At 51.4% G+C, this 23,417-nt stretch overlaps 1 protein-coding gene across 1 annotated transcript in view; it reads left to right on the top strand.

The window, feature by feature from the left end:
* lars2 (leucyl-tRNA synthetase 2, mitochondrial) overlaps positions 1 to 22,319 on the top strand; it is a 26,867-nt gene extending 4,548 nt beyond the window's left edge. Inside the window, 18 exon segments of the mRNA XM_047026591.1 lie at positions 226 to 317; positions 759 to 819; positions 969 to 1,058; positions 1,143 to 1,286; positions 4,287 to 4,394; positions 7,209 to 7,368; positions 7,823 to 7,927; positions 8,393 to 8,508; positions 8,746 to 9,029; positions 12,047 to 12,145; positions 13,478 to 13,615; positions 13,722 to 13,825; positions 16,398 to 16,583; positions 16,871 to 17,094; positions 19,272 to 19,349; positions 19,472 to 19,583; positions 20,132 to 20,259; positions 21,943 to 22,319. Coding sequence (XP_046882547.1) covers positions 226 to 317; positions 759 to 819; positions 969 to 1,058; positions 1,143 to 1,286; positions 4,287 to 4,394; positions 7,209 to 7,368; positions 7,823 to 7,927; positions 8,393 to 8,508; positions 8,746 to 9,029; positions 12,047 to 12,145; positions 13,478 to 13,615; positions 13,722 to 13,825; positions 16,398 to 16,583; positions 16,871 to 17,094; positions 19,272 to 19,349; positions 19,472 to 19,583; positions 20,132 to 20,259; positions 21,943 to 22,122 — 2,409 coding nt within the window. The 3' untranslated portion in view covers positions 22,123 to 22,319.
* Positions 22,320 to 23,417: the final 1,098 nt, after the last annotated feature.

Genomic DNA, 23,417 nt, shown 5'->3' with positions numbered 1-23,417 from the left:
TCTCTCTCTCTCTCTCTCTCTCTCTCCACACACCTACACCTTATCTGTTTTTCCCTCTGTCTTCCTCCCTCCCCCACTCTCAGTGTCTCTCTCTGTCTCTCTCTGTCTCTCTCTCTCTCTCTCTCTCTCTCTCTCTCTCTCACTCTCTCTCTCTGTGTGTGTGATGACCCTGGTTCTACCCTGGTTCTCCCCTGGTTCTAGTGATGTGGTTCTGGGTGTGTGCAGGTGTTGAACCCGATGGGCTGGGATGCGTTTGGCCTCCCTGCTGAGAACGCAGCCATCGAGAGAGGCCTGGACCCAGAGGCATGGACCCAGAGGTGCCCTCCCCTCCCAAACACTCAGCTGTTGCTGTCTACACTCTGTGTGTCTCCTTGTCTCCTCTCCTCTCAGTATTACCCTTGTCTCCTTGTCTCCTCTCCTCTCAGAAATACCCTTGTCTCCTCTCCTCTCAGAAATACCCTTGTCTCCTCTCCTCTCAGTAGTACCCTTGTATTCTTGTCTCCTCTCCTCTCAGTAATACCCTTGTCTCTCTTTGTCTCCTCTCAGTATTACCCTTGTCTCCTTGTCTCCTCTCCTCTCAGTAATACCCTTGTCTCTCTTTGTCTCCTCTCCTCTCAGTATTACCCTTGTCTCCTTGTCTCCTCTCCTCTCAGTAATACCCTTGTCTCCTTGTCTCCTCTCCTCTCAGTAATACCCTTGTCTCCTTGTCTCCTCTCCTCTCAGTAATACCCTTGTCTCCTTGTCTCCTCTCCTCTCAGTAATATCGCGTCCATGAGGGAGCAGCTGGACAGTCTGGGACTCTGTTTTAACTGGGACCGGGTGAGGAGGAACACACTGGGCTGTGTGTGTGTGTCTGTGTGTGTGTGTGTGTGTCTGTGTGTGTGTTTCTGTGTGTGTGTGTGTGTGTGAGAGAGAGAGAGAGAGAGAGAGTGTGTGAATTCTCCCTGACTGCAGTTGTTGTGTGACAGGAAGTGACCACCTGCCAGCCTGAGTACTATCGGTGGACCCAGTTCCTGTTCGTCAGGCTGTTTAAGGCAGGACTGGCCTATCAGAAGGAGGTATTCTGGGACAGCTGGGGACATCCAGGAATGTTGGCTTGGTTTTACTTCCTGTGATTGTGATTGTGTGTGTGTGTGTGTCAGGCGGTGGTGAACTGGGACCCAGTGGACCGGACGGTGCTGGCTGACGAGCAGGTGGACGAGGCGGGGCGGTCCTGGAGGTCTGGAGCCCTGGTGGAGAAGAAGCTGCTCCGACAGTGGTTCATCAGGACCACCAACTACGCCAAGGTAGAGAGGGCGGAGGGGGAGGGAGAGGGGAGGGGAGGAGGGAGGGAGGGAGGAGGGGGGAGGAGGAGGAGGGGGAGGGAGAGGGGAGGAGGGAGGGAGGGAGGGAGGGAGGAGGGGGGAGAAGGAGGGGGAGGAAGAGGGGAGGGGAGGAGGGAGGGAGGAGGGGGGAGGAGGAGGGGGAGGAAGGGAGGGAGGGAGGGAGGAGGGGGGGGGAGGAGGAGGGGGAGGGAGAGGGGAGGGGAGGAGGGAGGGAGGAGGGGGGAGGAGGAGGGGGAGGAAGAGGGGAGGGGAGGAGGGAGGGAGGAGGGGGGGAGGAGGAGGGGGAGGAAGGGAGGAAGGGAGGGGAAATGTAAATGCACTGCTGATGTGTGTGTGTGCGTGTATGTGCCTAGTTTCTGTATGTTTGCATGTACCTAAGGTATGTGTGTGTGTTTGTCCTGTGTTCCCAATCGGCTATGCTCACAAGGACCAGAGTGGTTGGCAATCAGGGCTTCCACCCAGCACTGGCTCCAATCAGCCCCCAGCAGGAGGGGGGACGGACAAATTTTAGCCTCCCTAACTGGAGGGCTACATGTACCCAGACAAACACGGAGGTACAAACCAAAGGAGAGTCCGAAGCAGACAGAGGTAGAGTCAGATGTAGAGTCAGAGTCTGCCTCTGGTACAGGAGGTGTCTCACGTATGACGTGTAGCTGGGGAGTATAGTCACCCCTCTGCCTCAGCGACTTGCTGCCAGTCTCATTTCAGTGGAACAGAGAGAGAGAAAGAGTGTTTGGAGGGAGGTCATGTGTTAAAAGGATCCACAGGAACACTGTCATTGACTTCATATTCCCACTATTATGTTCACTTGTATACTGTGTGTATTTGTGTGTGTATGCGTGTATGCGTTCGTTAAAGTGTGTGTTTGCTTCTCCTTGAGTGCGTTGCTGAATGTGAGCTACAGTTCTGATGCTGTGCTCTCTAGCTAATATACACTCCCATCATGCACCTCTCTCTGTAGGGTCCCTCTTCACGCTTACTCACCCCCCTCCCCTCTGACCCACACATCCCCCTCCCTCCCCCTCCCTCCCTCAGCCACACACCCCCTCCCTCAGCCACACATCCCCCTCCCTCCCTTACCCACACATCCCCCTCCCTCCCTTACCCACACATCCCCCTCCCTCCCTCACCCACACATCCCCCTCCCTCCCCCTCCCTCCCTCACCCACACATCCTGTACATCACTTATTAACCCATATGAACCGTATCACAAATGAACCACTTCACATATGAACCGTATCACAAATGAACCACTTCACATATGAACCGTATCACAAATGAACCACATCACATATGAACCACATTTCGAACCACATCACATATGAACCACATTATGAACCACATCACATATGAACCACATTATGAACCACGTCACATATGAACCACATTATAATCCACATCACATATGAACCACACACCAGAGGGCCTGTACTGTGAAGCAGGTTCAACATGCCCGGGATATCTTTTAATTAGCTGTCTTCACGAAGACTAACGACCACAATCATGTAAAGCGGTGACACGACTGGGTTTTATCAACTTGTTAACTCAACCCAGGTCTAGTCATGAGCTCGCTCCTGTAGACGCAAGTGGTGTCTGCTGATTTTAACCAAACATGGACCATAGTCTGTCAGAGCATACCTTACACAAGACAACCATAGTCTACCACAGTATACCTTACACAACACAACCATAGTCTACTAGACCATACCCTACACAAGAGGAGCAAACTAAAATATTAAACAAATATGAATAATTTTTATATATAATCCAAGCTAAAAGCAATACCATTTTCAAGGAAACCTGAAACCCTCTTTTTCATCTCTCTCTCTCTATCTATTACACTCACTCTCTCTGCCTCTCTCTCTTTCTCTCTCTGTCTCTCATCCCTGTCTCTCTCTCTCTTTTTCATCTCTCTCTGTCTCTCTCTATCACACTCACTCTCTCTTGCCTCTCTCTATTACACTCACTTTCTCTGCCTCTCTCTGTCTCTCTCTGTCTCTCTCATCCCTGTCTCTCTCTCTATTTTTCATCTCTCTCTCTCTCTCTCTCTCTCTCTCTCTCTCTCTCTCTCTCTCTGTCTCTCTCTCTTGCTTCAGCCAATCACAGTCTGTGCAACTCTAACAACCCCCCTTCACTACAAGCAGCACTGATGGAAAGAGAGAGAGGGGGGGGGTGAGAGAGAGACAGAGAGAGAGGGATGAGAGAGAGACAGAGAGAGAAAGAGAGGGAGAGACAGAGAGAGAGAGAAAAAGAGAGGGGTGAGAGAGAGACCGAAAGAGAAGGAGAGAGAGGGACAGAGAGAAAGAGAGGGATGAGAGAGAGAAAGATCCATTCTCATCTCTGGAGACCAGCTATGTGTTTCTGTGTGTTTCTGTGTGTTTCGGTGTGTTTCTTTGTGTTTCTGTGTGTTTCTGTGTGTTCCTGTGTGGTCCTGTGTGTTTCTCTGTGTTCCTGTGTGTTCCTGTGTATTTCTGTGTGTTTCTGGCGTTGTCTTGTCACTCATCCTGTTTTAAAACCACTGTGTGAGAAAGATTCAGAAATACGTGATTGGTAGAATGTCACACAGTAAGAGAGATGGCAAGGGAGTGTGTGTGTGTCGGAGAGAGTGCCTATAAAAGGTTTTAGATAGGAGAGAGAGAGCGAGAGAGAGAGCGAGAGAGAGAGAGAGAGAGAGAGAGACAGACAGAGAGAGAGAGAGAGAGATTGCTTTGTAATGTCCATGAAAGTAGGCTGGCCAGAGGTGGAGATTTAGAAAGATATATTTTTGTCTGCTGCACACACACATCTAGAAAGCTGCTTTATTCAATGTAATTGGCTTGGCTATGAAAGAGTCCTTTAAAATCCAGCCAGCCAGACATTGTCAGGCATACAGCCAACTAGGATGTATCCTCAGTGCTAGGTAATCTCCTTTTCTCCTCCTGATGTATCCTCAGTGCACGTCTCCTATCTCCTGTGTCCTAGGCCCTCCTGGATTCCCTGGCAGAGCTTCCAGAGTGGTATGGGGTGAAGGCCATGCAGGCTAACTGGATAGGAGAATGTTCTGGATGCTACTTTGACTTCCAACTCAAGGTTCGCCTCATCCACCTCTCTTTCTCCCCCTCCCTCTCTCGTCCTCCTCTCCTTCTCCCCTCCCTCTCTCATCTTCCTCTCCTTCTCCCCCTCCCTCTCTCATCTTCCTCTCCTTCTCCCCCTCCCTCTCTCGTCCTCCTCTCCTTTTCCCCCTCCCTCTCTCGTCCTCCTCTCCTTCTCCACCTCCCTCTCTCATCTTCCTCTCCTTCCCCCCCTCCCTCTCTCGTCCTCCTCTCCTTCTCCCCTCCCTCTCTCATCTTCCTCTCCTTCTCCCCCTCCCTCTCTCATCCACCTCTCCTTCTCCACCTCTCCATCTCCACCCTCTCTTCTTCCCCCCTCTCATTGAAAGTGCTCCTAGTTTGTCTCACAGTGTAGTTGCCACATAGTTGTAGTTGACAAATGATTGATTTTTATTCAGCCCGCACGACTGTTTGAAAGCAGCAATTTACCCAAACATGCGGCAGAGCAAATCAGACTCCTTTGAACTGTCTTAAAGGCGTCGGAGTGGTGAGAGTGTTTGTGGTGAGTCGCCTGGGATCTCTTCCCTCCCTCACCTATGATGCCACACACATCCCCACACATGCAGGACATTGAGAAGGTTAGGCTATGGCCTCCTTATTTCAATCTTATTCCATCCCTGTGATAGAGAGACAGGGTGTGTGTGTGGGAGAGAGGGGAAGGGAGGGAGGGAGTCAGAGGGGGTGTGTATCAGTGAGAGAGAAAGTGGTGTGAGTGTGTGTGTGTGTGTGTACGCAGGTCTCATAAATCAGGACTGAGCCTAGCAGAGTGCTTCAGGAGACGTACACCCATGCAGTCTGACATGAGACATGCAGCCTGACATGAGACATGCAGCCTGACATGAGACATGCAGTCTGACATGAGACATGCAGTCTGACATGAGACATGCAGTCTGACATGAGACATGCAGTGTGACATGAGACATGCAGTGTGACATGAGACATGCAGTGTGACATGAGACATGCAGTGTGACATGAGACATGAGACATGCAGTCTGACATGAGACATGCAGTGTGACATGAGACATGCAGTGTGACATGAGACATGCAGTGTGACATGAGACATGCAGTGTGACATGAGACATGAAACATGCAGTCTGACATGAGACATGCAGTGTGACATGAGACATGCAGTGTGACATGAGACATGCAGTCTGACATGAGACATGCAGTGTGACATGAGACATGCAGTGTGACATGAGACATGCAGTCTGACATGAGACATGCAGTGTGACATGAGACATGCAGTGTGACATGAGACATGCAGTGTGACATGAGACATGCAGTGTGACATGAGACATGAGACATGCAGTCTGACATGAGACATGCAGTGTGACATGAGACATGCAGTGTGACATGAGACATGAGACATGCAGTCTGACATGAGACATGCAGTGTGACATGAGACATGCAGTGTGACATGAGACATGCAGTCTGACATGAGACATGCAGTGTGACATGAGACATGCAGTGTGACATGAGACATGCAGTGTGACATGAGACATGCAGTCTGACATGAGACATGCAGTGTGACATGAGACATGCAGTGTGACATGAGACATGCAGTGTGACATGAGACATGAGACATGCAGTCTGACATGAGACATGCAGTGTGACATGAGACATGCAGTGTGACATGAGACATGCAGTGTGACATGAGACATGAGACATGCAGTCTGACATGAGACATGCAGTGTGACATGAGACATGCAGTGTGACATGAGACATGCAGTGTGACATGAGACATGAGACATGCAGTCTGACATGAGACATGCAGTGTGACATGAGACATGCAGTGTGACATGAGACATGCAGTCTGACATGAGACATGCAGTGTGACATGAGACATGCAGTGTGACATGAGACATGCAGTGTGACATGAGACATGCAGTGTGACATGAGACATGAGACATGCAGTGTGACATGAGACATGCAGTGTGACATGAGACATGCAGTGTGACATGAGACATGAGACATGCAGTCTGACATGAGACATGCAGTGTGACATGAGACATGCAGTGTGACATGAGACATGCAGTCTGACATGAGACATGCAGTGTGACATGAGACATGCAGTGTGACATGAGACATGCAGTCTGACATGAGACATGCAGTGTGACATGAGACATGCAGTCTGACATGAGACATGCAGTGTGACATGAGACATGCAGTCTGACATGAGACATGCAGTGTGACATGAGACATGCAGTCTGACATGAGACATGCAGTCTGACATGAGACAAGCAGTCTGACATGAGACATGCAGTCTGACATGAGACATGCAGTGTGACATGAGACATGAGACATGCAGTCTGACATGAGACATGCAGTCTGACATGAGACATGCAGTCTGACATGAGACATGCAGCCTGACATGAGACATGCAACATTAGTGATGCACTTATCCGATACTAAGATCGGATTTCGGCCCCGATATTGACAAAATAGCTGGATCGGGGATCGGAAAATGTAGCTGATCCACTGGCCGATCCATGCAACCTTTAGATGCTTGAGTTCTAAATATTTCCGACGGTGCCCACAGCAAGCATAAAACTTGAAGCAATGCTACTAGCACGCTAGTGTTACCTGTTAGCTTTCATTAGTACACATTGAAGCCATACAGCGTTTGTCGCATAGTTTTTGTCTATCGGAAAATATTCAGTTGGAATTTTCGAAATCACCATATAGCCACTTTGACATCATCCCAGCTAACCAACCAAAGCAGATTTTTCAGAGATGACCTGCTTATGTGGTTCACAGTAAGACAGTTGTACGTGACTCTTCTCTCCCCCCCCAGGTGGATGGGCAGGATGCAGGGGAGACCCTAGCTGGCTACACCCCCAGCCCAGAGGTCGTGTTTGGGGGGGCCTACCTGGCCCTCCTGCCCTCCCACAGGCTGCTGCATGGGAACAGCCCCCTGCGCCCCCTACTGGAGGCAGCCCTACGGCCTGGAGAAGGCGTGTGTGTGTGTGTGTGTGTGTGAGTGTGTGTGTGTGTGTGTGTGTGTGTGTGTGAGTGTGTGTGTGAGTGTGTGTGTGTGTGAGTGTGTGAGTGTGTGTGTGTGTGTGTGTGGGGAGGGAGGCTGCTGAATCACAGACATGTTCAATTTGCTATTACCTGTTGTCCGTGCAATTATGCAATTATTTTATTATAGAGAGAGAAAGGAGAGAGAGAGAGGGAGAGGGAGAGGGAGAGGGAGAGGGAGAGGGAGAGGAGAGGGAGAGGGAGAGGGAGAGGGAGAGGGAGAGGGAGAGGGAGGGAGAGGGAGAGGGAGGGAAAATAAGGCAGTGTTACCTCCAGCACTGTATGTGTGTGTGCGGGTGTGTGTGCGGGTGTGTGTGAAGTTTTGTTGCTAATGAGGCACTGGTGAGCTTCTTCTGCCACCCCTGACCTCTGACCTCTGACCTGTAGACTGCCTGACAGAGGTCACAGCACACAACCTGTTCACCGGACAGGAAGTACCCCTCATCATCTCACACAAGGAGCAGTTCGATGGCCATCTAGACACTGTGATAGGTAAATCTAGGTGTGTGTTGTGCCTGTGTGTCATGTGTGCGTGTGTTGTGTGTGTGTCATGTGTCTTATGTGTCCCACTGTGGTTGTGTTTGTCCCCCCCCCCCCCTCACACACACACACACTCTCTCTCTTGGGGTTAACAGCTCCCACCTGAAGGTGTTTGTCTCACATCACACATATCAGCATGCTCTGGGTCACATATCCCACCTTGTCTTCCTTGAGGGTTTAGGTTGGTTGAGGGGCAGTTCTATGGGCGTATGTGAAGCCCTCTGTGACATGCTTGCATGTAAAAGGGCTATACAAATACATTTGATTTGATTTACTCTGGGTCACATATCCCAGCATGCTCTGGGTAAATACCACCATGGGGGCTGTATCACTCTCTACAAAGGTGCCACATTCTAATACAAGGTGTGTGTGGATCTGTGTATCTGTGTGTGTGTACGTGTGTGTGTGTGTGTCCAGGCATCCCAGACAGTAGCGAGGAGGATGTGTGTGTGGCTACAGCTCTGGGTTTGCCATGGCAGCCTGTTCTGAAGAGGCATCATGACGACACACACACACTCATCAACTCTGCTGAGGTCTGTAGATCCTCTGATCCTCTATGTCGTATACATGTAAATACATACATACATGCATACTAACTAACTGAAATACATGCATGCATATAACCTTACTTAAATACACACACAAACTTGCTTAAATATTGATATACATGAATGCATGCATTTTACTACTTTTACATATATTTTTCATTTATTTCTTGACATTGTTCTTTCATCTTATCTCGTTCTTTCTCTCTATCTGTGTTTCTGTAGTACTCAGGTCTCACCAGAGAGAAGGCCTTTGACTCCATTACCCAGAATGCCAGAGAGAGGAAAGTGGGAGGCCACCTGACCAGTTCCAAGCTCAGGGATTGGCTGATTTCCCGGCAGCGGTACTGGGGCACGCCCATCCCCATAGTGCATTGTGGGAGTTGTGGTCCAGTGCCGGTGCCGGAGGAAGAGCTCCCGGTCGCCCTGCCCAGGCTGGCCTCCCTCTCCGGCAGAGGGGGGTCACCTCTGGAGGGGGCCCAGGACTGGGTCAACTGCCCCTGCCCCAGGTGAGACCCCCTGCCCCTGATACCCCCTCACCTGGTCCTAATGCCACCCTTAGCTGCACTGGGCCCTGACTCTGGACAGTTACTCTGATATGGATGCAAATGAGATGTTAATGATATGTTAATGACATGCAAGTGAGCATGGCTTTGAGGGGAAATGCAAACTGAAGAATTAACAAGAAAGCATATCCAGATATTGAGTTGAGTTCCCTTTAAGTTTGGGCTGTGATTGGCTGGTTGTGGAGGGGCTGTGATTGGCTGGTTGTGGAGGGGCTGTGATTGGCTGGTTGTGGAGGGGCTGTGATTGGCTGGTTGTGGAGGGGCTGTGATTGGCTGGTTGTGGAGGGGCTGTGATACAGGAAGCTGCTCTGTAAAGAGTGACAGCTGGGACGGGAACACTCTGGTGATAAAGAACATTGTGTAAGAGGGAACGCACCCTGCCACACACACACGCACCCACACACACGCACACACACACACGCGCACACACCTCTGCCGACGGACAGTGAGTCATCGCTGGGAAAGGGTTGGTGCTGTGAGAAGAGGCGGTGAATTAGGATCTTGTGATGAGAGCCTCTCATCCATGTGGGGATTCCTCCTGGAATAAAGGCAATGTTGCTGTCCTGGCCCCTGGTCACCTCCTGGTCCCTGGTCACCTCCTGGTCCCTGGTCACCTCCTGGTCCCTGGTCACCTCCTGGTCCCTGGTCATCAACTAGACAATACCTGGTCCCTAGTATAGATCTAATTACTGATCGTACTCCTCACCTGTCCTCATCTCTCCTCACTCCTCACCTCTCCTATCCTCATCTCTCCTGATCTCTCCTCATCTCTACTCTCTCCTCTCCTCACTTATCACCTCTCCTCATCTCTCCTCTCTCATCACCTCTCCTCTCTCCTCACCTCTCCTTTTTCCTCACCTTTCCTCACCTCTCCTTTCTCCTCCCCTCTCTTCCCCTCTCCTTACCTTTCGTGGGGAGAGGCTGAGGACACCAGCAGGGGAGGTTGATGAGAGGCTGAGGACACCAGCAGGGGAGGTTGATGAGAGGCTGAGGACACCAGCAGGGGAGGTTGATGAGAGGCTGAGGACACCAGCAGGGGAGGTTGATGAGAGGCTGAGGACACCAGCAGGGGAGGTTGATGAGAGGCTGAGGACACCAGCAGGGGAGGTTGATGAGAGGCTGAGGACACCAGCAGGGGAGGTTGATGAGAGGCTGAGGACACCAGCAGGGGAGGTTGATGAGAGGCTGAGGACACCAGCAGGTTGATGAGAGGCTGAGGACCCCAGCAGGTTGATGAGAGGCTGAGGACACCAGCAGGTTGATGAGAGGCGGTTTTATCTGTCTTGTCCTTGAAACAGTAATTTCCTGTCTACTGTACTGTACACACACACACACACACACGGGCAGACTCACTTACAGACACGTACACACACACACATACACACACACACACATATACACACACACACATTCATACAGTCACACCTACATACTCAAACACACACAGACATACACACACGGACAGACACAGTGCTATAGCTACTTGTGTTTTTTATCTTATCAAATGGCACCTGGCCTTCAAAATATTAACCCACAAATACACCTTTGCCTTGTTGCTAGGCAACCTCCAAGTGGTTACTTCATCCCGTTGGCATCAGCCTTATTATAGTCTGGCATGGTGGGAGGACTTCCTGTGTGTGTTTGTGTGTGTGTGGCTTAACGTTTCTACTTTTATAACTCTATCGCCCAGAAGACCCTCACCCATTGTTCTGGTAAGTTATCAGGGATCGTGTTTGTTATGGCCTCTGGACAAGAATAATTGAATAAACAGCACAAAATTGTGAATAATTCAGGTGAATATTTCAGGGCGGTTTTGACGTGCCTGACCATGCACATCAAGCGAGCACATCATTCTGCGAGTACATTTTTCAAGTTCTAAACTAATTCGCGCCACAGGAGAAAAACAAGTACAGATGATACTGATGATACAACAAACATTTTCATTACATTTGAGCATTTATGCATTTAGCAGAGCCTGGTAGCACCAGGTAATCAGCTTCATCGCTCGATGCCGAGTCCATTATCCCTGTTTGTTTCTCCTGTGGAGAGGAGAAACCTTTCCAGATAGAAGCTGGCCAGGCTGGTTTCCTCTGGTGTGTGGGGCTGGTGTGTGAAGCTGCTGTGTGGGGCTGCTGTGTGGGGCTGGTGTGAGGGGCTGGTGTGAGGGGCTGGTGTGAGGGGCTGCTGTGAGGGGCTGCTGTGAGGGGCTGGTGTGTGGGGCTGGTGTGAGGGGCTGGTGTGAGGGGCTGGTGTGAGGGGCTGGTGTGAGGGGCTGCTGTGAGGGGCTGGTGTGAGGGGCTGGTGTGTGGGGCTGGTGTGAGGGGCTGGTGTGAGGGGCTGGTGTGAGGGGCTGGTGTGAGGGGCTGGTGTGAGGGGCTGGTGTGTGGGGCTGGTGTGTGGGGCTGGTGTGAGGGGCTGGTGTGTGGGGCTGGCGTGTGTGAAGCTGGTGTGTGGGGCTGGTGTGAGGGGCTGGTGTGAGGGGCTGGTGTGAGGGGCTGGTGTGAGGGGCTGCCCAAAACAACAGCTAGCTGGCACAGCAGTGGGCACACACCCTAGCCAGCCTGGACGCTGCTGCACACACACACACACACACACACACACACACACACACACACACACACCCTCAGGGACATGACCTCCACAGCCAGATGGAGGCAGCCCAACACACACGTACACACACGTACACACACGGACACACACATGGACAAACACTGAGACACACTATTATAAGCCAGCTCTCCAGAGGTCCAGAAACTGGGATACTTAAAATCTTCTCAATCTTCTCAATTATCTACTGATATTGATATTACACTGTGGGTTTCTTCTTCCCCTCTTCTCTCTCCCCCCCCCCCCCTCCTCTCCACTCCTCCCCTTCCTCTCCTCCCCCTCCCCTCCTCCCTTCCTCCCCTCCTCTCCCACCCTCCTCCCCCCTCCTCTCTTCCCCCTCCTCTTCTCTCCAGGTGTAAGGGTCCAGCTCGTAGAGAGACAGACACCATGGACACATTTGTGGACTCAGCCTGGTACTACTTCAGATACACGGACCCACTGAACCAAGACAGGTGTGTTCAGGGAGTCAGGTGGCTGAGCGGTTAATCGGGCTAGTAATCAGAAGGTTGCCGGATCGATTCCCGTCCGTGCCAAATTACATTGTGTCCTTGGGCAAGGCACTTCACCCTACTTGCCTCGGGGGAATGTCCCTGTATTGTCCCTGTAAGTCGCTCTGGATAAGAGTGTCTGCTAACTGACTACATGTAAATCTAAATGTAATGTGTGTGGAGTGGTGTGTGTGTGTCTCATCTCAATCTTATCTTCTTTCTACCTCTGTCTCTCTCGTCCTTCTCTCTATCTCTCTACTCTCCACCTCCCTCTCTTGTGTTCTGGACAGTGATGAGGGAGGGAGGGAGGGAGGGAGGGAGAGAGGGAGAGAGGGAGAGAGGGAGAGAGGGAGGGGAAGGCTAGGCTAGGCTGTGTTCAGCCTGGTAGAGTGGATGAGAAGCGGATGAGGCCCGAGTCATCCTAGGTTATCATCCCAGATGGTGTGCTGTAGACTAAGGCCAGATATTAAAAAGAGGTTGTTCTGGAACATTTAATCTGTTACGCAGTAGCTCAGCCAAACACCACCTGTCTCCACAATACACACACACACACACACACACGCCTAGAACACACGCACAGTAGAAAAAGAATGAGTCTATAAGTGCATTGTGTGTGTGAGGGTGTGCGTGGGGGAGTGTGTGGGGAGGTGAGGGAGTGTGTGTGTGGTTGTGTTTCATAAGACACTGTGAGCCAGGGCATTTTCTGCTTAGTGACTCCATAACTTGTTTAGCTAGTTCAATTATCATAAGACATCACTCGCTTGTATCTGCTCCAGGAGACATAACGTGTGTGTGTGTTAGAGATGATGAGAGAGAGAGAGATTCATGCACAGTCTGCCCCCTAGAGGAGAGCTGTTCTCATAACGGCTGGAAGACAGCTCTTGAACTCATCCCAGTCTAGTATTACTGATGATTCATCTCAAACTGGTTATAATGTCCCTCCTCCCCTCCCTCTCCTCTTCCCCCTTCCTCACCCCCCCTTTCTCCTCCTGTCCTCCCCCTCCTCTCCTCCCCCCCTCTCCCCCCTCTTCTCTCCTCTCCCCCTCCCCCCTCCTTTGCCCCTCCCATCTCCTCCCCTCCTCTCCCTCTCCTCTCTTCCTGCTCTTTCCCATCACCTCCCCCTCCTCTCTCCCCCTCCTCTCTTTCTCCCCCCTCCTCTCCCCCTGGTCTCCTCTCTCCCTCCTCTCTCCCTCCTCTCCCCCATTTTCTCCCCCCTCCTATCTCCTCTCCCCTTCCTCTCCCTCCCCCCCCCCTCTCCTGCCCCTCTCCCCTCCTCTCCCCCCTCCTCTCCCCCAGTCCGTTCTCTCGTACCCAGGCAGACCTCTGGCTCCCTGTAGACGTGTATGTGGGGGGGAAGGAGCATGCGGTCATGCACCTCTACTACGCCCGCTTCCTCTGTCACTTCCTCCAAGACCAGGGCCTGGTGGCACACAGGTACAGTCTGGGTGGGGGGGTTGATGTGGTGTGTGCGTGCGTGTTGATGTGGTGTGTGTTGATGTGGTGTGTGTGTGTTGATGTAGTGTGTGTGTGTGTGTTGCAGGGAGCCATTCAGGAAGCTGTTGGTGCAGGGTCTGATTAAGGGTCAGACCTTCAGACTGGCAGAGACAGGACGCTACCTGAGGAGGGAGGAGCTGGACCTCACAGGTACACACAGGGGGTACACACAGGGCTACACACAGGGGCTACAGGTACATACAGGGGGTACACACAGGGGCTACACACAGGGGGTACACACAGGGGCTACACACAGGGGGTACACACAGGGGCTACACACAGGGGGTACACACAGGGGCTACACACAGGGGCTACAGGTACATACAGGGGGTACACACAGGGGCTACACACAGGGGCTACACACAGGGGGTACACACAGGGGCTACACACAGGGGGTACACACAGGGGCTACACACAGGGGCTACAGGTACATACAGGGGGTACACACAGGGGCTACACACAGGGGGTACACACAGGGGCTACACACAGGGGGTACACACAGGGGCTACACACAGGGGGTACACACAGGGGCTACAGGTACACACAGGGGGTACACACAGGGGCTACACACAGGGGCTTCACACAGGGGCTACACACAGGGGCTACAGGTACAAACAGGGGGTACACACAGGGGCTACACACAGGGGCTACAGGTACACACAGGGGCTTCACACAGGGGCTACACACAGGGGCTTCACACAGGGGCTACAGGTACACACAGGGGGTACACACAGGGGCTTCACACAGGGGCTACACACAGGGGCTACAGGTACAAACAGGGGGTACACACAGGGGCTACACACAGGGGCTTCACACAGGGGCTACACACAGGGGCTACAGGTACAAACAGGGGGTACACACAGGGGCTACACACAGGGGCTACAGGTACACACAGGGGGTACACACAGGGGGTACACACAGGGGCTTCACACAGGGGCTACAGGTACAAACAGGGGCTACACACAGGGGCTACACACAGGGGCTACAGGTACACACAGGGGGTACATACAGGGGCTACACACAGGGGGTACATACAGGGGGTACAGTTCAAGCCCAGGCATTCACCTAACCAATTATAAATGTATAATTAAATATAAACCAACACCTGTCCAATTATTTACATTTACATTTAGTCATTTAGCAGACACTCTTATCCAGAGCGACTTACAGTAAGTACAGGGACATTCCCCCGAGGCAAGTAGGGTGAAGTGCCTTGCCCAAGGACACAACGTCCTTTGGCACGGCGGGGAATCGATCCGGCAACCTTCTGATTACTAGCCCGACTCCCTCACCGCTCAGCCATCTGACTCCACTTTTATACACAATTATAGATATATAATTAGATATATTAAATATAAACCAGAGCAGACCAGAACAGACAAGACTTGACCAGAACAGAGAACACACACACACCCTCAGCCTGGTACAAAGCAGAGAACACACACACCCTCAGCCTGGTACAAAGCAGAGAACACACACACACACACCCTCAGCCTGGTACAAAACAGAGAACACACACACACACCCTCAGCCTGGTACAAAGCAGAGAACACACACACACACACCCTCAGCCTGGTACAAAGCAGAGAACACACACACCCTCAGCCTGGTACAAAACAGAGAACACACACACACCCTCAGCCTGGTACACAGCAGAGAACACACACACACACACCCTCAGCCTGGTACACAGCAGAGAACACACACACACACACCCTCAGCCTGGTACAAAGCAGAGAACACACACACACACACCCTCAGCCTGGTACAAAACAGAGAACACACACACACACACACCCTCAGCCTGGTACAAAGCAGAGAACACACAAACACACACCCTCAGCCTGGTACACAGCAGAGAACACACACACACACCCTCAGCCTGGTACACAGCAGAAAACACACACACACACACACCCTCAGCCTGGTATCAAACAGAGAACACACACACACACACACCCTCAGCCTGGTACACAGCAGAGAACACACACACACCCTCAGCCTGGTACACAGCAGAGAACACACACACACACCCTCAGCCTGGTACACAGCAGAGAACACACACACACACCCTCAGCCTGGTACACAGCAGAGAACACACACACACACCCTCAGCCTGGTACACAGCAGAGAACACACACACACACCCTCAGCCTGGTACACAGCAGAGAACACACACACACACCCTCAGCCTGGTACACAGCAGAGAACACACACACACACCCTCAGCCTGGTACACAACAGAGAACACACACACACACCCACACACACACCCACAGCCTGGTACACAACAGAGAACACACACACACACCCACACACACACCCACAGCCTGGTACACAGCAGAGTTTCTCTAAATTGACTTGCTGCTCTGGGTTTTCCCTCAGATTTCTGTTGCCAGGCAACAGGGTAAACATCGCTAGGACCAGAGTGAAGGGAACAGCCTCTTTACAGCATGTCTGAGTGTGTGTGTGTGAGAGAGAGAGTCTGTGTGTGTGTGTGTGTGTGTGTGAGAGAGAGTCTGTGTGTGTGTGTGTGTGTGTGTGTGTGTGTGTGTGTGTGTGTGTGTGTGAGAGAGAGAGTCTGTGTGTGTGTGTGTCTAAAGTTGAGTGTGTGAATGAGCTTAGGTGTGTGTGTCGACACGTGTACGTATGAGAGACCAACTAACAAGACGTCTTTCTCATCTTCGCCCTCCTAATTCTCCCTTCACCCCCCCCCCCCTAGGGGAGGAGCCAGGGCTGCCGGGCGGGGCTGCAGGCCAGGTGCAGGTGAGCTGGGAGAAGATGAGTAAGTCGAAGCACAACGGCCTGGACCCTCAGGAGCTGGTGCAGCAGTACGGCATCGACACGCTGCGCCTCTACATCCTGTATGCTGCCCCGCCCGAGAACGACATCCTCTGGGACGTCAAGAGTGAGTCTCACACACACAGACCGTCCCACACACACACACACACGCAGGTGAGGACATACACACACCACACACACACACAGTCTCACACACACGCGCATATCTGCCACTTTATGGACCAAAATAAAACCCAGCATACCTGTGCGCTGATGTGCGTGTGTGTTGGCATGTGTGATGCGTGTGTGCTGGTGTGTGTGTGTGCTGGTGTGTGTGTGAGTGTGCTGGTGTGTGTGTGTGCTGGTGTGTGTGTGCTGGTGTGTATGTGATGCCTGTGTGTGTGTGTCCCTCAGACGACGCCCTCCCTGGAGTTCTGCGGTGGCAGGCTCGTCTGTGGGGGCTGGTGTCCAAACTGAGGACAGCTCGCCAGCACGGGCCCCACCCTGACCCCTCCCTGCTGGGGCCCCACCCTGACCCCTCCCTGCTGGGGCCCCACCCTGACCCCTCCCTGCTGGGGCCCAAGGAGCTGCAGGCAGCCAGGAACATCTGGGAGAACACCAACTACACTGTTCAGGAGGTAACACTACACCAGCTACACTGTTCAGGAGGTAACACAACACCAACTACACTGTTCAGGAGGTAACACAACACCAACTACACTGTTCAGGAGGTAACAACACCAGCTACACTGTTCAGGAGGTAACACAACACCAACTACACTGTTCAGGAGGTAACACAACACCAACTACACTGTTCAGGAGGTAACACAACACCAACTACACTGTTCAGGAGGTAACACTACACCAGCTACACTGTTCAGGAGGTAACACAACACCAGCTACACTGTTCAGGAGGTAACACAACACAACAAGACAACAACATCACTAACTACACTATGGAGCAGGTAGCTACACAACAACAACCTTCTTACCTTCTAACATAACTACATACCCTTCTTACAACATAGCAAAACTACTTTCTTCCACAACAGCAGCAAAACATAATCTTCTAGAACACAGCTCCCTGTGTAGCTAATTGTATATAACCTTCTAGAACACAGCTCCCTGTGTAGCCAAATGTATGTTGACAGTGACATGACAAACCAAGAGAATGATGGTAGTTATTTCATTGGTGTACTACTGATGTTGACCAGTAGAGGTCACTGATGGGGTCAATATTCAATATATCAAGGTCTAAATTAAAAAATACCTTATAAATGTAATATTTAACAGATGGATGGGTGGGTAGGCATATCTGTAGTTTGGTTAGTCTGACAATTCTTGTTAATCCACAATGACTACTTTGATGTCCCCCCCCCCCCCCCCCCCATCACCACCACTCCCTTGTGATCTCCGGCTACAGAGGAAGCCATCTCGCTCTCTCTCTCGCTCTCTCCCCCAGCCAGCTTCCCTCTTACCAGACATGCTGCAAGGAGCGGAGGAGAAAAATTGATTTTAGGTCCACTTTCAAGTGCTTTCACACTTTATAAATAGCCAAGCTGGACCCCTTGAAGCCTCGCCTGTCATCTGATCTGCTCAGCGCCACCCTCCCCCCAGACCCTCCCACCAACCTCTGACCTTCAACCTCTGACCTGTAGCTTCATAACCTCTATCGTCTAACTTGCTAATGTTTCACGGAGGAATATACCCAGACCTGACTTGAAGTCACCGTGGAGACAGGAATAGTATCCAATCACCCTGACTAGAGGTTACTGTGGAGACAGGAACAGTAGCCATTCACCCTGACTAGAGGTTACTGTGGAGACAGGAACAGTAGCCATTCACCCTGACTAGAGGTTACCTTGGAGACAGGAACAGTAGCCATTCACCCTGAGTAGAGGTTACCGTGGAGACAGGAACAGTAGCCAATCACCCTGACTAGAAAGACACTCAGAAATAGTGTCACAGGAGGATGCTAGCGTTTACTATACTGTCCTGTACATAAAGATATACACTATCCTGTATATAAGAGTAATATATACTATCCAGTAACACTTTATAATAAGTCAACACTTTTTGGGATTTACAAAGTGTCAGATAATAGTTAGTTCATCCTTTATAAAACATTTACAATACACTATAAAACATTTACAATACATTATTAAACTATTACTAAGCTATTATTAAACACTTTGTTAATCATTAATAAACATAGTAAAAAAAAAAATATTTGATTAATAATACAATTTATAAGGTTTTTGATAACTGCATTGCCATACGTTATAGACAGCTTGTTGACATAGTTGCAAACCAGTTGAAAAATAAACTAGTAATGGTAGAAAGCATGAGTAAAAAACTAACAACATATGTACTTATGTCTTTAATTAATTTACTCCAAGTGAAATACATGACACACTAATACTTGGCAGATGTGTTAATAACTATTTTATAAACACTTACTAATGATGCAAGTTGTGATTAGTAATGCAAGTTATAAAGTTAAGGATTTTGCGTGACCTAATCCTAAGTGAGAACTATCTATGCCTTTTGAAAAATGTCTTCAAAATTAGATCACGCTAAAGCCTTAACTAACAGTTAGTAAATGCTTTATAACTTGCATTACTAATCACAACTTGCATCATTAGTAAGTGTTTATAAAATAGTTATTTTTTAACAAAATAGTTATAATTAATAATTTTAGTTATATTTTCTAAACACTTAGTTACACCAACTAAGTATTAGTGTGTCTGGTGTGTTTAAGTTGGTCCATGTATATGACCCTGTGTGTAAACAAGCAGGTGTGTTGTGCTTCCAGGTCACAGGTCACCTTGCAGAGGACTTCCAGGTCAACACTGCCATCGCCCGGCTCATGGGGCTATCCAACACACTGTCTGTGAGTACACGCTGCTATGGCAACAGCCCTGGCTGACCTCAGGAGTGTCTATTGGACTGACCGTGTGTGTGTACGTGTGTGTGTTCTGTGTGTGTGTGTTATGTGTGTGTGTGTGTGTCCAGAGTGCGTCGGCTGCTGTGGTGCAGCACAGTGTGGAGTATGAAGAGGGTCTGGCAGCGCTGGTGGTGATGACTGCTCCCCTGGCTCCTCACCTAGCGTCTGAGCTCTGGGCTGGTGGGTCACACACACACACTTATACACACACACACACACACACACACACACACACACACACACACATGTATACACGTGGGTGGGTTATGGGGAGTTCTTTGGAAAAGCACATCCTCCTTCTGAGAGCTTCAGTCAGGGAATCTTACAGGAAGTGTGTGTGTGTGTAGGGTGGAGTAAATTATTGTGGGGTATGTACTGGACAGGATGTGGTGTCTGTAAGGCTGACACGGGATTGGTTGCTGTTAGTGGATCTGATTGGACTGTGTGTGTGTGCGGTGGCATATCAGAGTTGACTAACAACTGTTTAGAGAAAGGGAGAGAGTAATAGAGAGAGAAGGAGGAAGAGAGAGAGAGAGAGAGAGAAGGGGGAGTGAGGGAGGGAGAGAGACAGAGAGAGAGAGAGAGAGAACGAGAGAAAGAGAGAAAGACAAGGGAGAGGAAGTTGACAGATACTCTCTTATCTATTGGGAGGTCTCATGAGTTACTCATGTCTATATGTGGTCTGTGTGTGTGTGTGTGTGTGGTCTGTGTGTGTGTGTGTGTCCCAGGTCTGAGCCAGGTCAGGACGCCCCCCAGCCCTGGGGGGTCCTGGGTGGGGGATGTGCTGCAGCAGCCCTGGCCCAGCGTGGATCCTCTCTACCTGGACCCCCCCGACACCCTGGAGCTGGCTGTGAGGGTGAGACACACACACCCTGGAGCTGAGACACTAACACACCCTGGAGCTGAGACACTAACACACACCCTGGAGCTGAGACACTAACACACCCTGGAGCTGAGACACTAACACACACCCTGGAGCTGAGACACTAACACACCCTGGAGCTGAGACACTAACACACACCCTGGAGCTGGCAGTCAGGGTGACACACACACACACACACAGACTCTTGTATATCCTTTCACTCAGTACTCTTTAACCCAGTCATGGGTCTATGCTTGGCACACACTCTGTCATTTACAGAGCCTGTGTTTAGTTTATGTGTACGTGTGTGTGTGTGTGTGTGTGTGTGTGTGTGTGTGTGTGTGTGTGTGTGTGTGTGTGTGTGTGTGTGTACGTGTGTGTGTGTGTGTGTGTTTACTATGGGTGTGTGTGTGTGTTTAGCTTCATGTCAAAAGTTCAGCTCTTACTTTAAACAGACAAGTGGCTAATGATTAAAGGCACAATACACCTTCCCTCCCACTCTCTCTACCTCTCTCTCTCCCTTCTTCCCTCTCCTTCACTCCCTCTACCTCTCTCTTCCTCCATCCCTGTCCTTCACTCTATCCCTCCCTCTCCCTCACTCCTTCACTCTCCCTCCCTCCCTTGTTCTTTCCCTCTCACTCGCTCACTCCCTCTCTCTATCTTGCTCTCCCCCCCTTTCTCCTCCCTTCCCTCTCTCTCCTTCTCTCACTCTAAGCCCTCCTCTCTCTCCTTCTCTCACTCTGAGCCCCCCCCTCTCTCCTTCTCTCACTCTGAGCCCTCCTCTCTTTCCTTCTCTCACTCTGAGCCCTCCTCTCTCTCCTTCTCTCACTCTGAGCCCTCCTCTCTCTCCTTCTCTCACTCTGAGCCCTCCTCTCCACTTCTCTCTGCCTTTCTCCCTGTGGATGAACATTGCACACAAGCAATATACATGGAGTCCTTTACAGCAGAGGGATTTACACACCTCACACACCACACATACGCACACACACACAGATGCACCACTCTCCCTCACAAACATTGACACAGTTAATAAGTGCTGACCTCTCTGACCCCCTCCCCCCTCTCTCTCCTTCTCTCTCTTCTCCTCTCCACCTCTCTCTCCCTCCTCTTTCTTCCCCCCTCCCCTGCCCCCTCCCCCCTCTCTCTCCTCCTCTCTCTTCTCCTCTCCACCTCTCTCTCTCCTCTTTCTTCCCCCCTCCCCTGCCCCCTCCCCCACTCTCTCTTCTCCTCTCCTCTCCACCTCTCTCTCCCTCCTCTTTCTTCCCCCCTCCCCTGCCCCCTCCCCCTCTCTTCCCTTCTCTCTCTTCTCCTCTCCACCTCTCTCTCCCTCCTCTTTCTTCCCCCCTCCCCTGCCCCCTCCCCCCTCTCTCTCCTTCTCTCTCTTCTCCTCTCCACCTCTCTCTCTCTTCTTTCTTCCCCCCTCCCCTGCCCCCTCCCCCTCTCTCTCCTTCTCTCTCTTCTCCTCTCCACCTCTCTCTCCCTCCTCTTTCTTCCCCCCTCCCCTGCCCCCTCCCCCCTCTCTCTCCTTCTCTCTCTTCTCCTCTCCACCTCTCTCTCTCTTCTTTCTTCCCCCCTCCCCTGCCCCCTCCCCCTCTCTCTCCTTCTCTCTCTTCTCCTCTCCACCTGTCTCTCTCCCTCCTCTTTCTTCCCCCCTCCCTTGCCCCCTCCCCCCTCCAGATCAACAACAGGCTGTGTGGCACCATCACAGTGTCCCGCCTCGTATCCCAGGATGCCGAGCAGGTGCGTCGGCTGGTTCTGGAAAGCCCCCTCGGACAGCGTCTCCTTGGCAACCGGCCCATCAAGAGAGCCATCCTGTCCCCCCGGGCGGCCCTCATCAACTTCCTCCTGGAGGAGTGACACTCTCTCCACGCCACGGATTGGTGGAACCTCCTTTCAATCACTGAAGCCAGAGGACTTCCTGAGACATTCTTGAGTCATTGGGGTTTTTTATACCACAAAGCGGATAGTTGGACTAATTTATTTTTATGATGGGAGAGTGATGATACTGTCGTTATGGTGGATGTCTAGTTATATAAAATACATACTGTCTCTAAGCCTGGCTTGTGGTTAATGTGTCAACATTGAAGCAACTGGAATTCTTGACATTCTTGAAAGTCTAGCTCTATCTTGTTTCACTCTCTGTCTTGCTCTCTCTCTTCTTCCCAATCTCTTTCTTCCCTCTCCCCCTCCCTCCCCCCTCTCCCCTCTTTGAGTCTTATCAGTGTCTGCTCCCTCTGTCACCATACATGGCCTTCCAGCCAGTCAGTCAGCCCTCCAGCCAGCCAGTCAGCCCTCCAGCCAGCCAGTCAGCTCTCCAGCCAGTCAGCTCTCCAGCCAGCCAGTCAGCTCTCCAGCCAGCCAGCTCTCCAGCCAGCCAGTCAGCCCTCCAGCCAGCCAGTCAGCTCTCCAGCCAGTCAGCTCTCCAGCCAGCCAGTCAGCCCTCCAGCCAGCCAGCTCTCCAGCCAGCCAGTCAGCTCTCCAGCCAGCCAGTCAGCCCTCCAGCCATCCAGTCAGCCCTCCAGCCAGTCAGCCCTCCAGCCAGCCAGTCAGTCAGCCCTCCAGCCAGCCAGCCAGCCAGTCAGCCCTCCAGCCAGCCAGCCAGTCAGCCCTCCAGCCAGCCAGCCAGTCAGCCCTCCAGCCAGCCAGCCAGTCAGCCCTCCAGCCAGCCAGTCCTGTGTGTTTACAGAGCACCACAGGGGGTGTCTGTATGAGCTGAATGGAACGTGATGCTCTGTTTGGCTTCTAGAACACCCATTGTGTTCCGCGGCCCTGCTTCCAGAACCCTCCCTGTGCGTCACTGTGGATATGAGCATCTGCTTAAAGAATGTGTCACTAGTATTATTAAACGTGTGTTTGTAGCTTCAAACGCTCTCTGCTCACAGAGATACTGTCTCCACAGCCTAGACACCCAATACCCAGGGGCAGTTCTGGTGGGGGGGGGGGAGTGGAGGGGACGTGCCCCTGTGACAACAAGCCTGGACCCTTTTGTGGCCCCCCTAAATGTAGAGTCTGAATAATTGTAAACATGGTCTTTGGCCTGTGAATACCTGCAATGCCGTGAAGAAAATGAACAATAATATTTAGTATAACTGGCCCCTCTAACAGTACAACCAGCATGTCCCCCCCCCCCCCCCCCAGGGAGAGACAAGGAA

This window comes from Hypomesus transpacificus, chromosome 2 (assembly GCF_021917145.1).
Source record: "Hypomesus transpacificus isolate Combined female chromosome 2, fHypTra1, whole genome shotgun sequence".
NCBI lineage: Eukaryota > Metazoa > Chordata > Actinopteri > Osmeriformes > Osmeridae > Hypomesus > Hypomesus transpacificus.
This window is presented reverse-complemented; position numbering and strand designations above follow the sequence as displayed.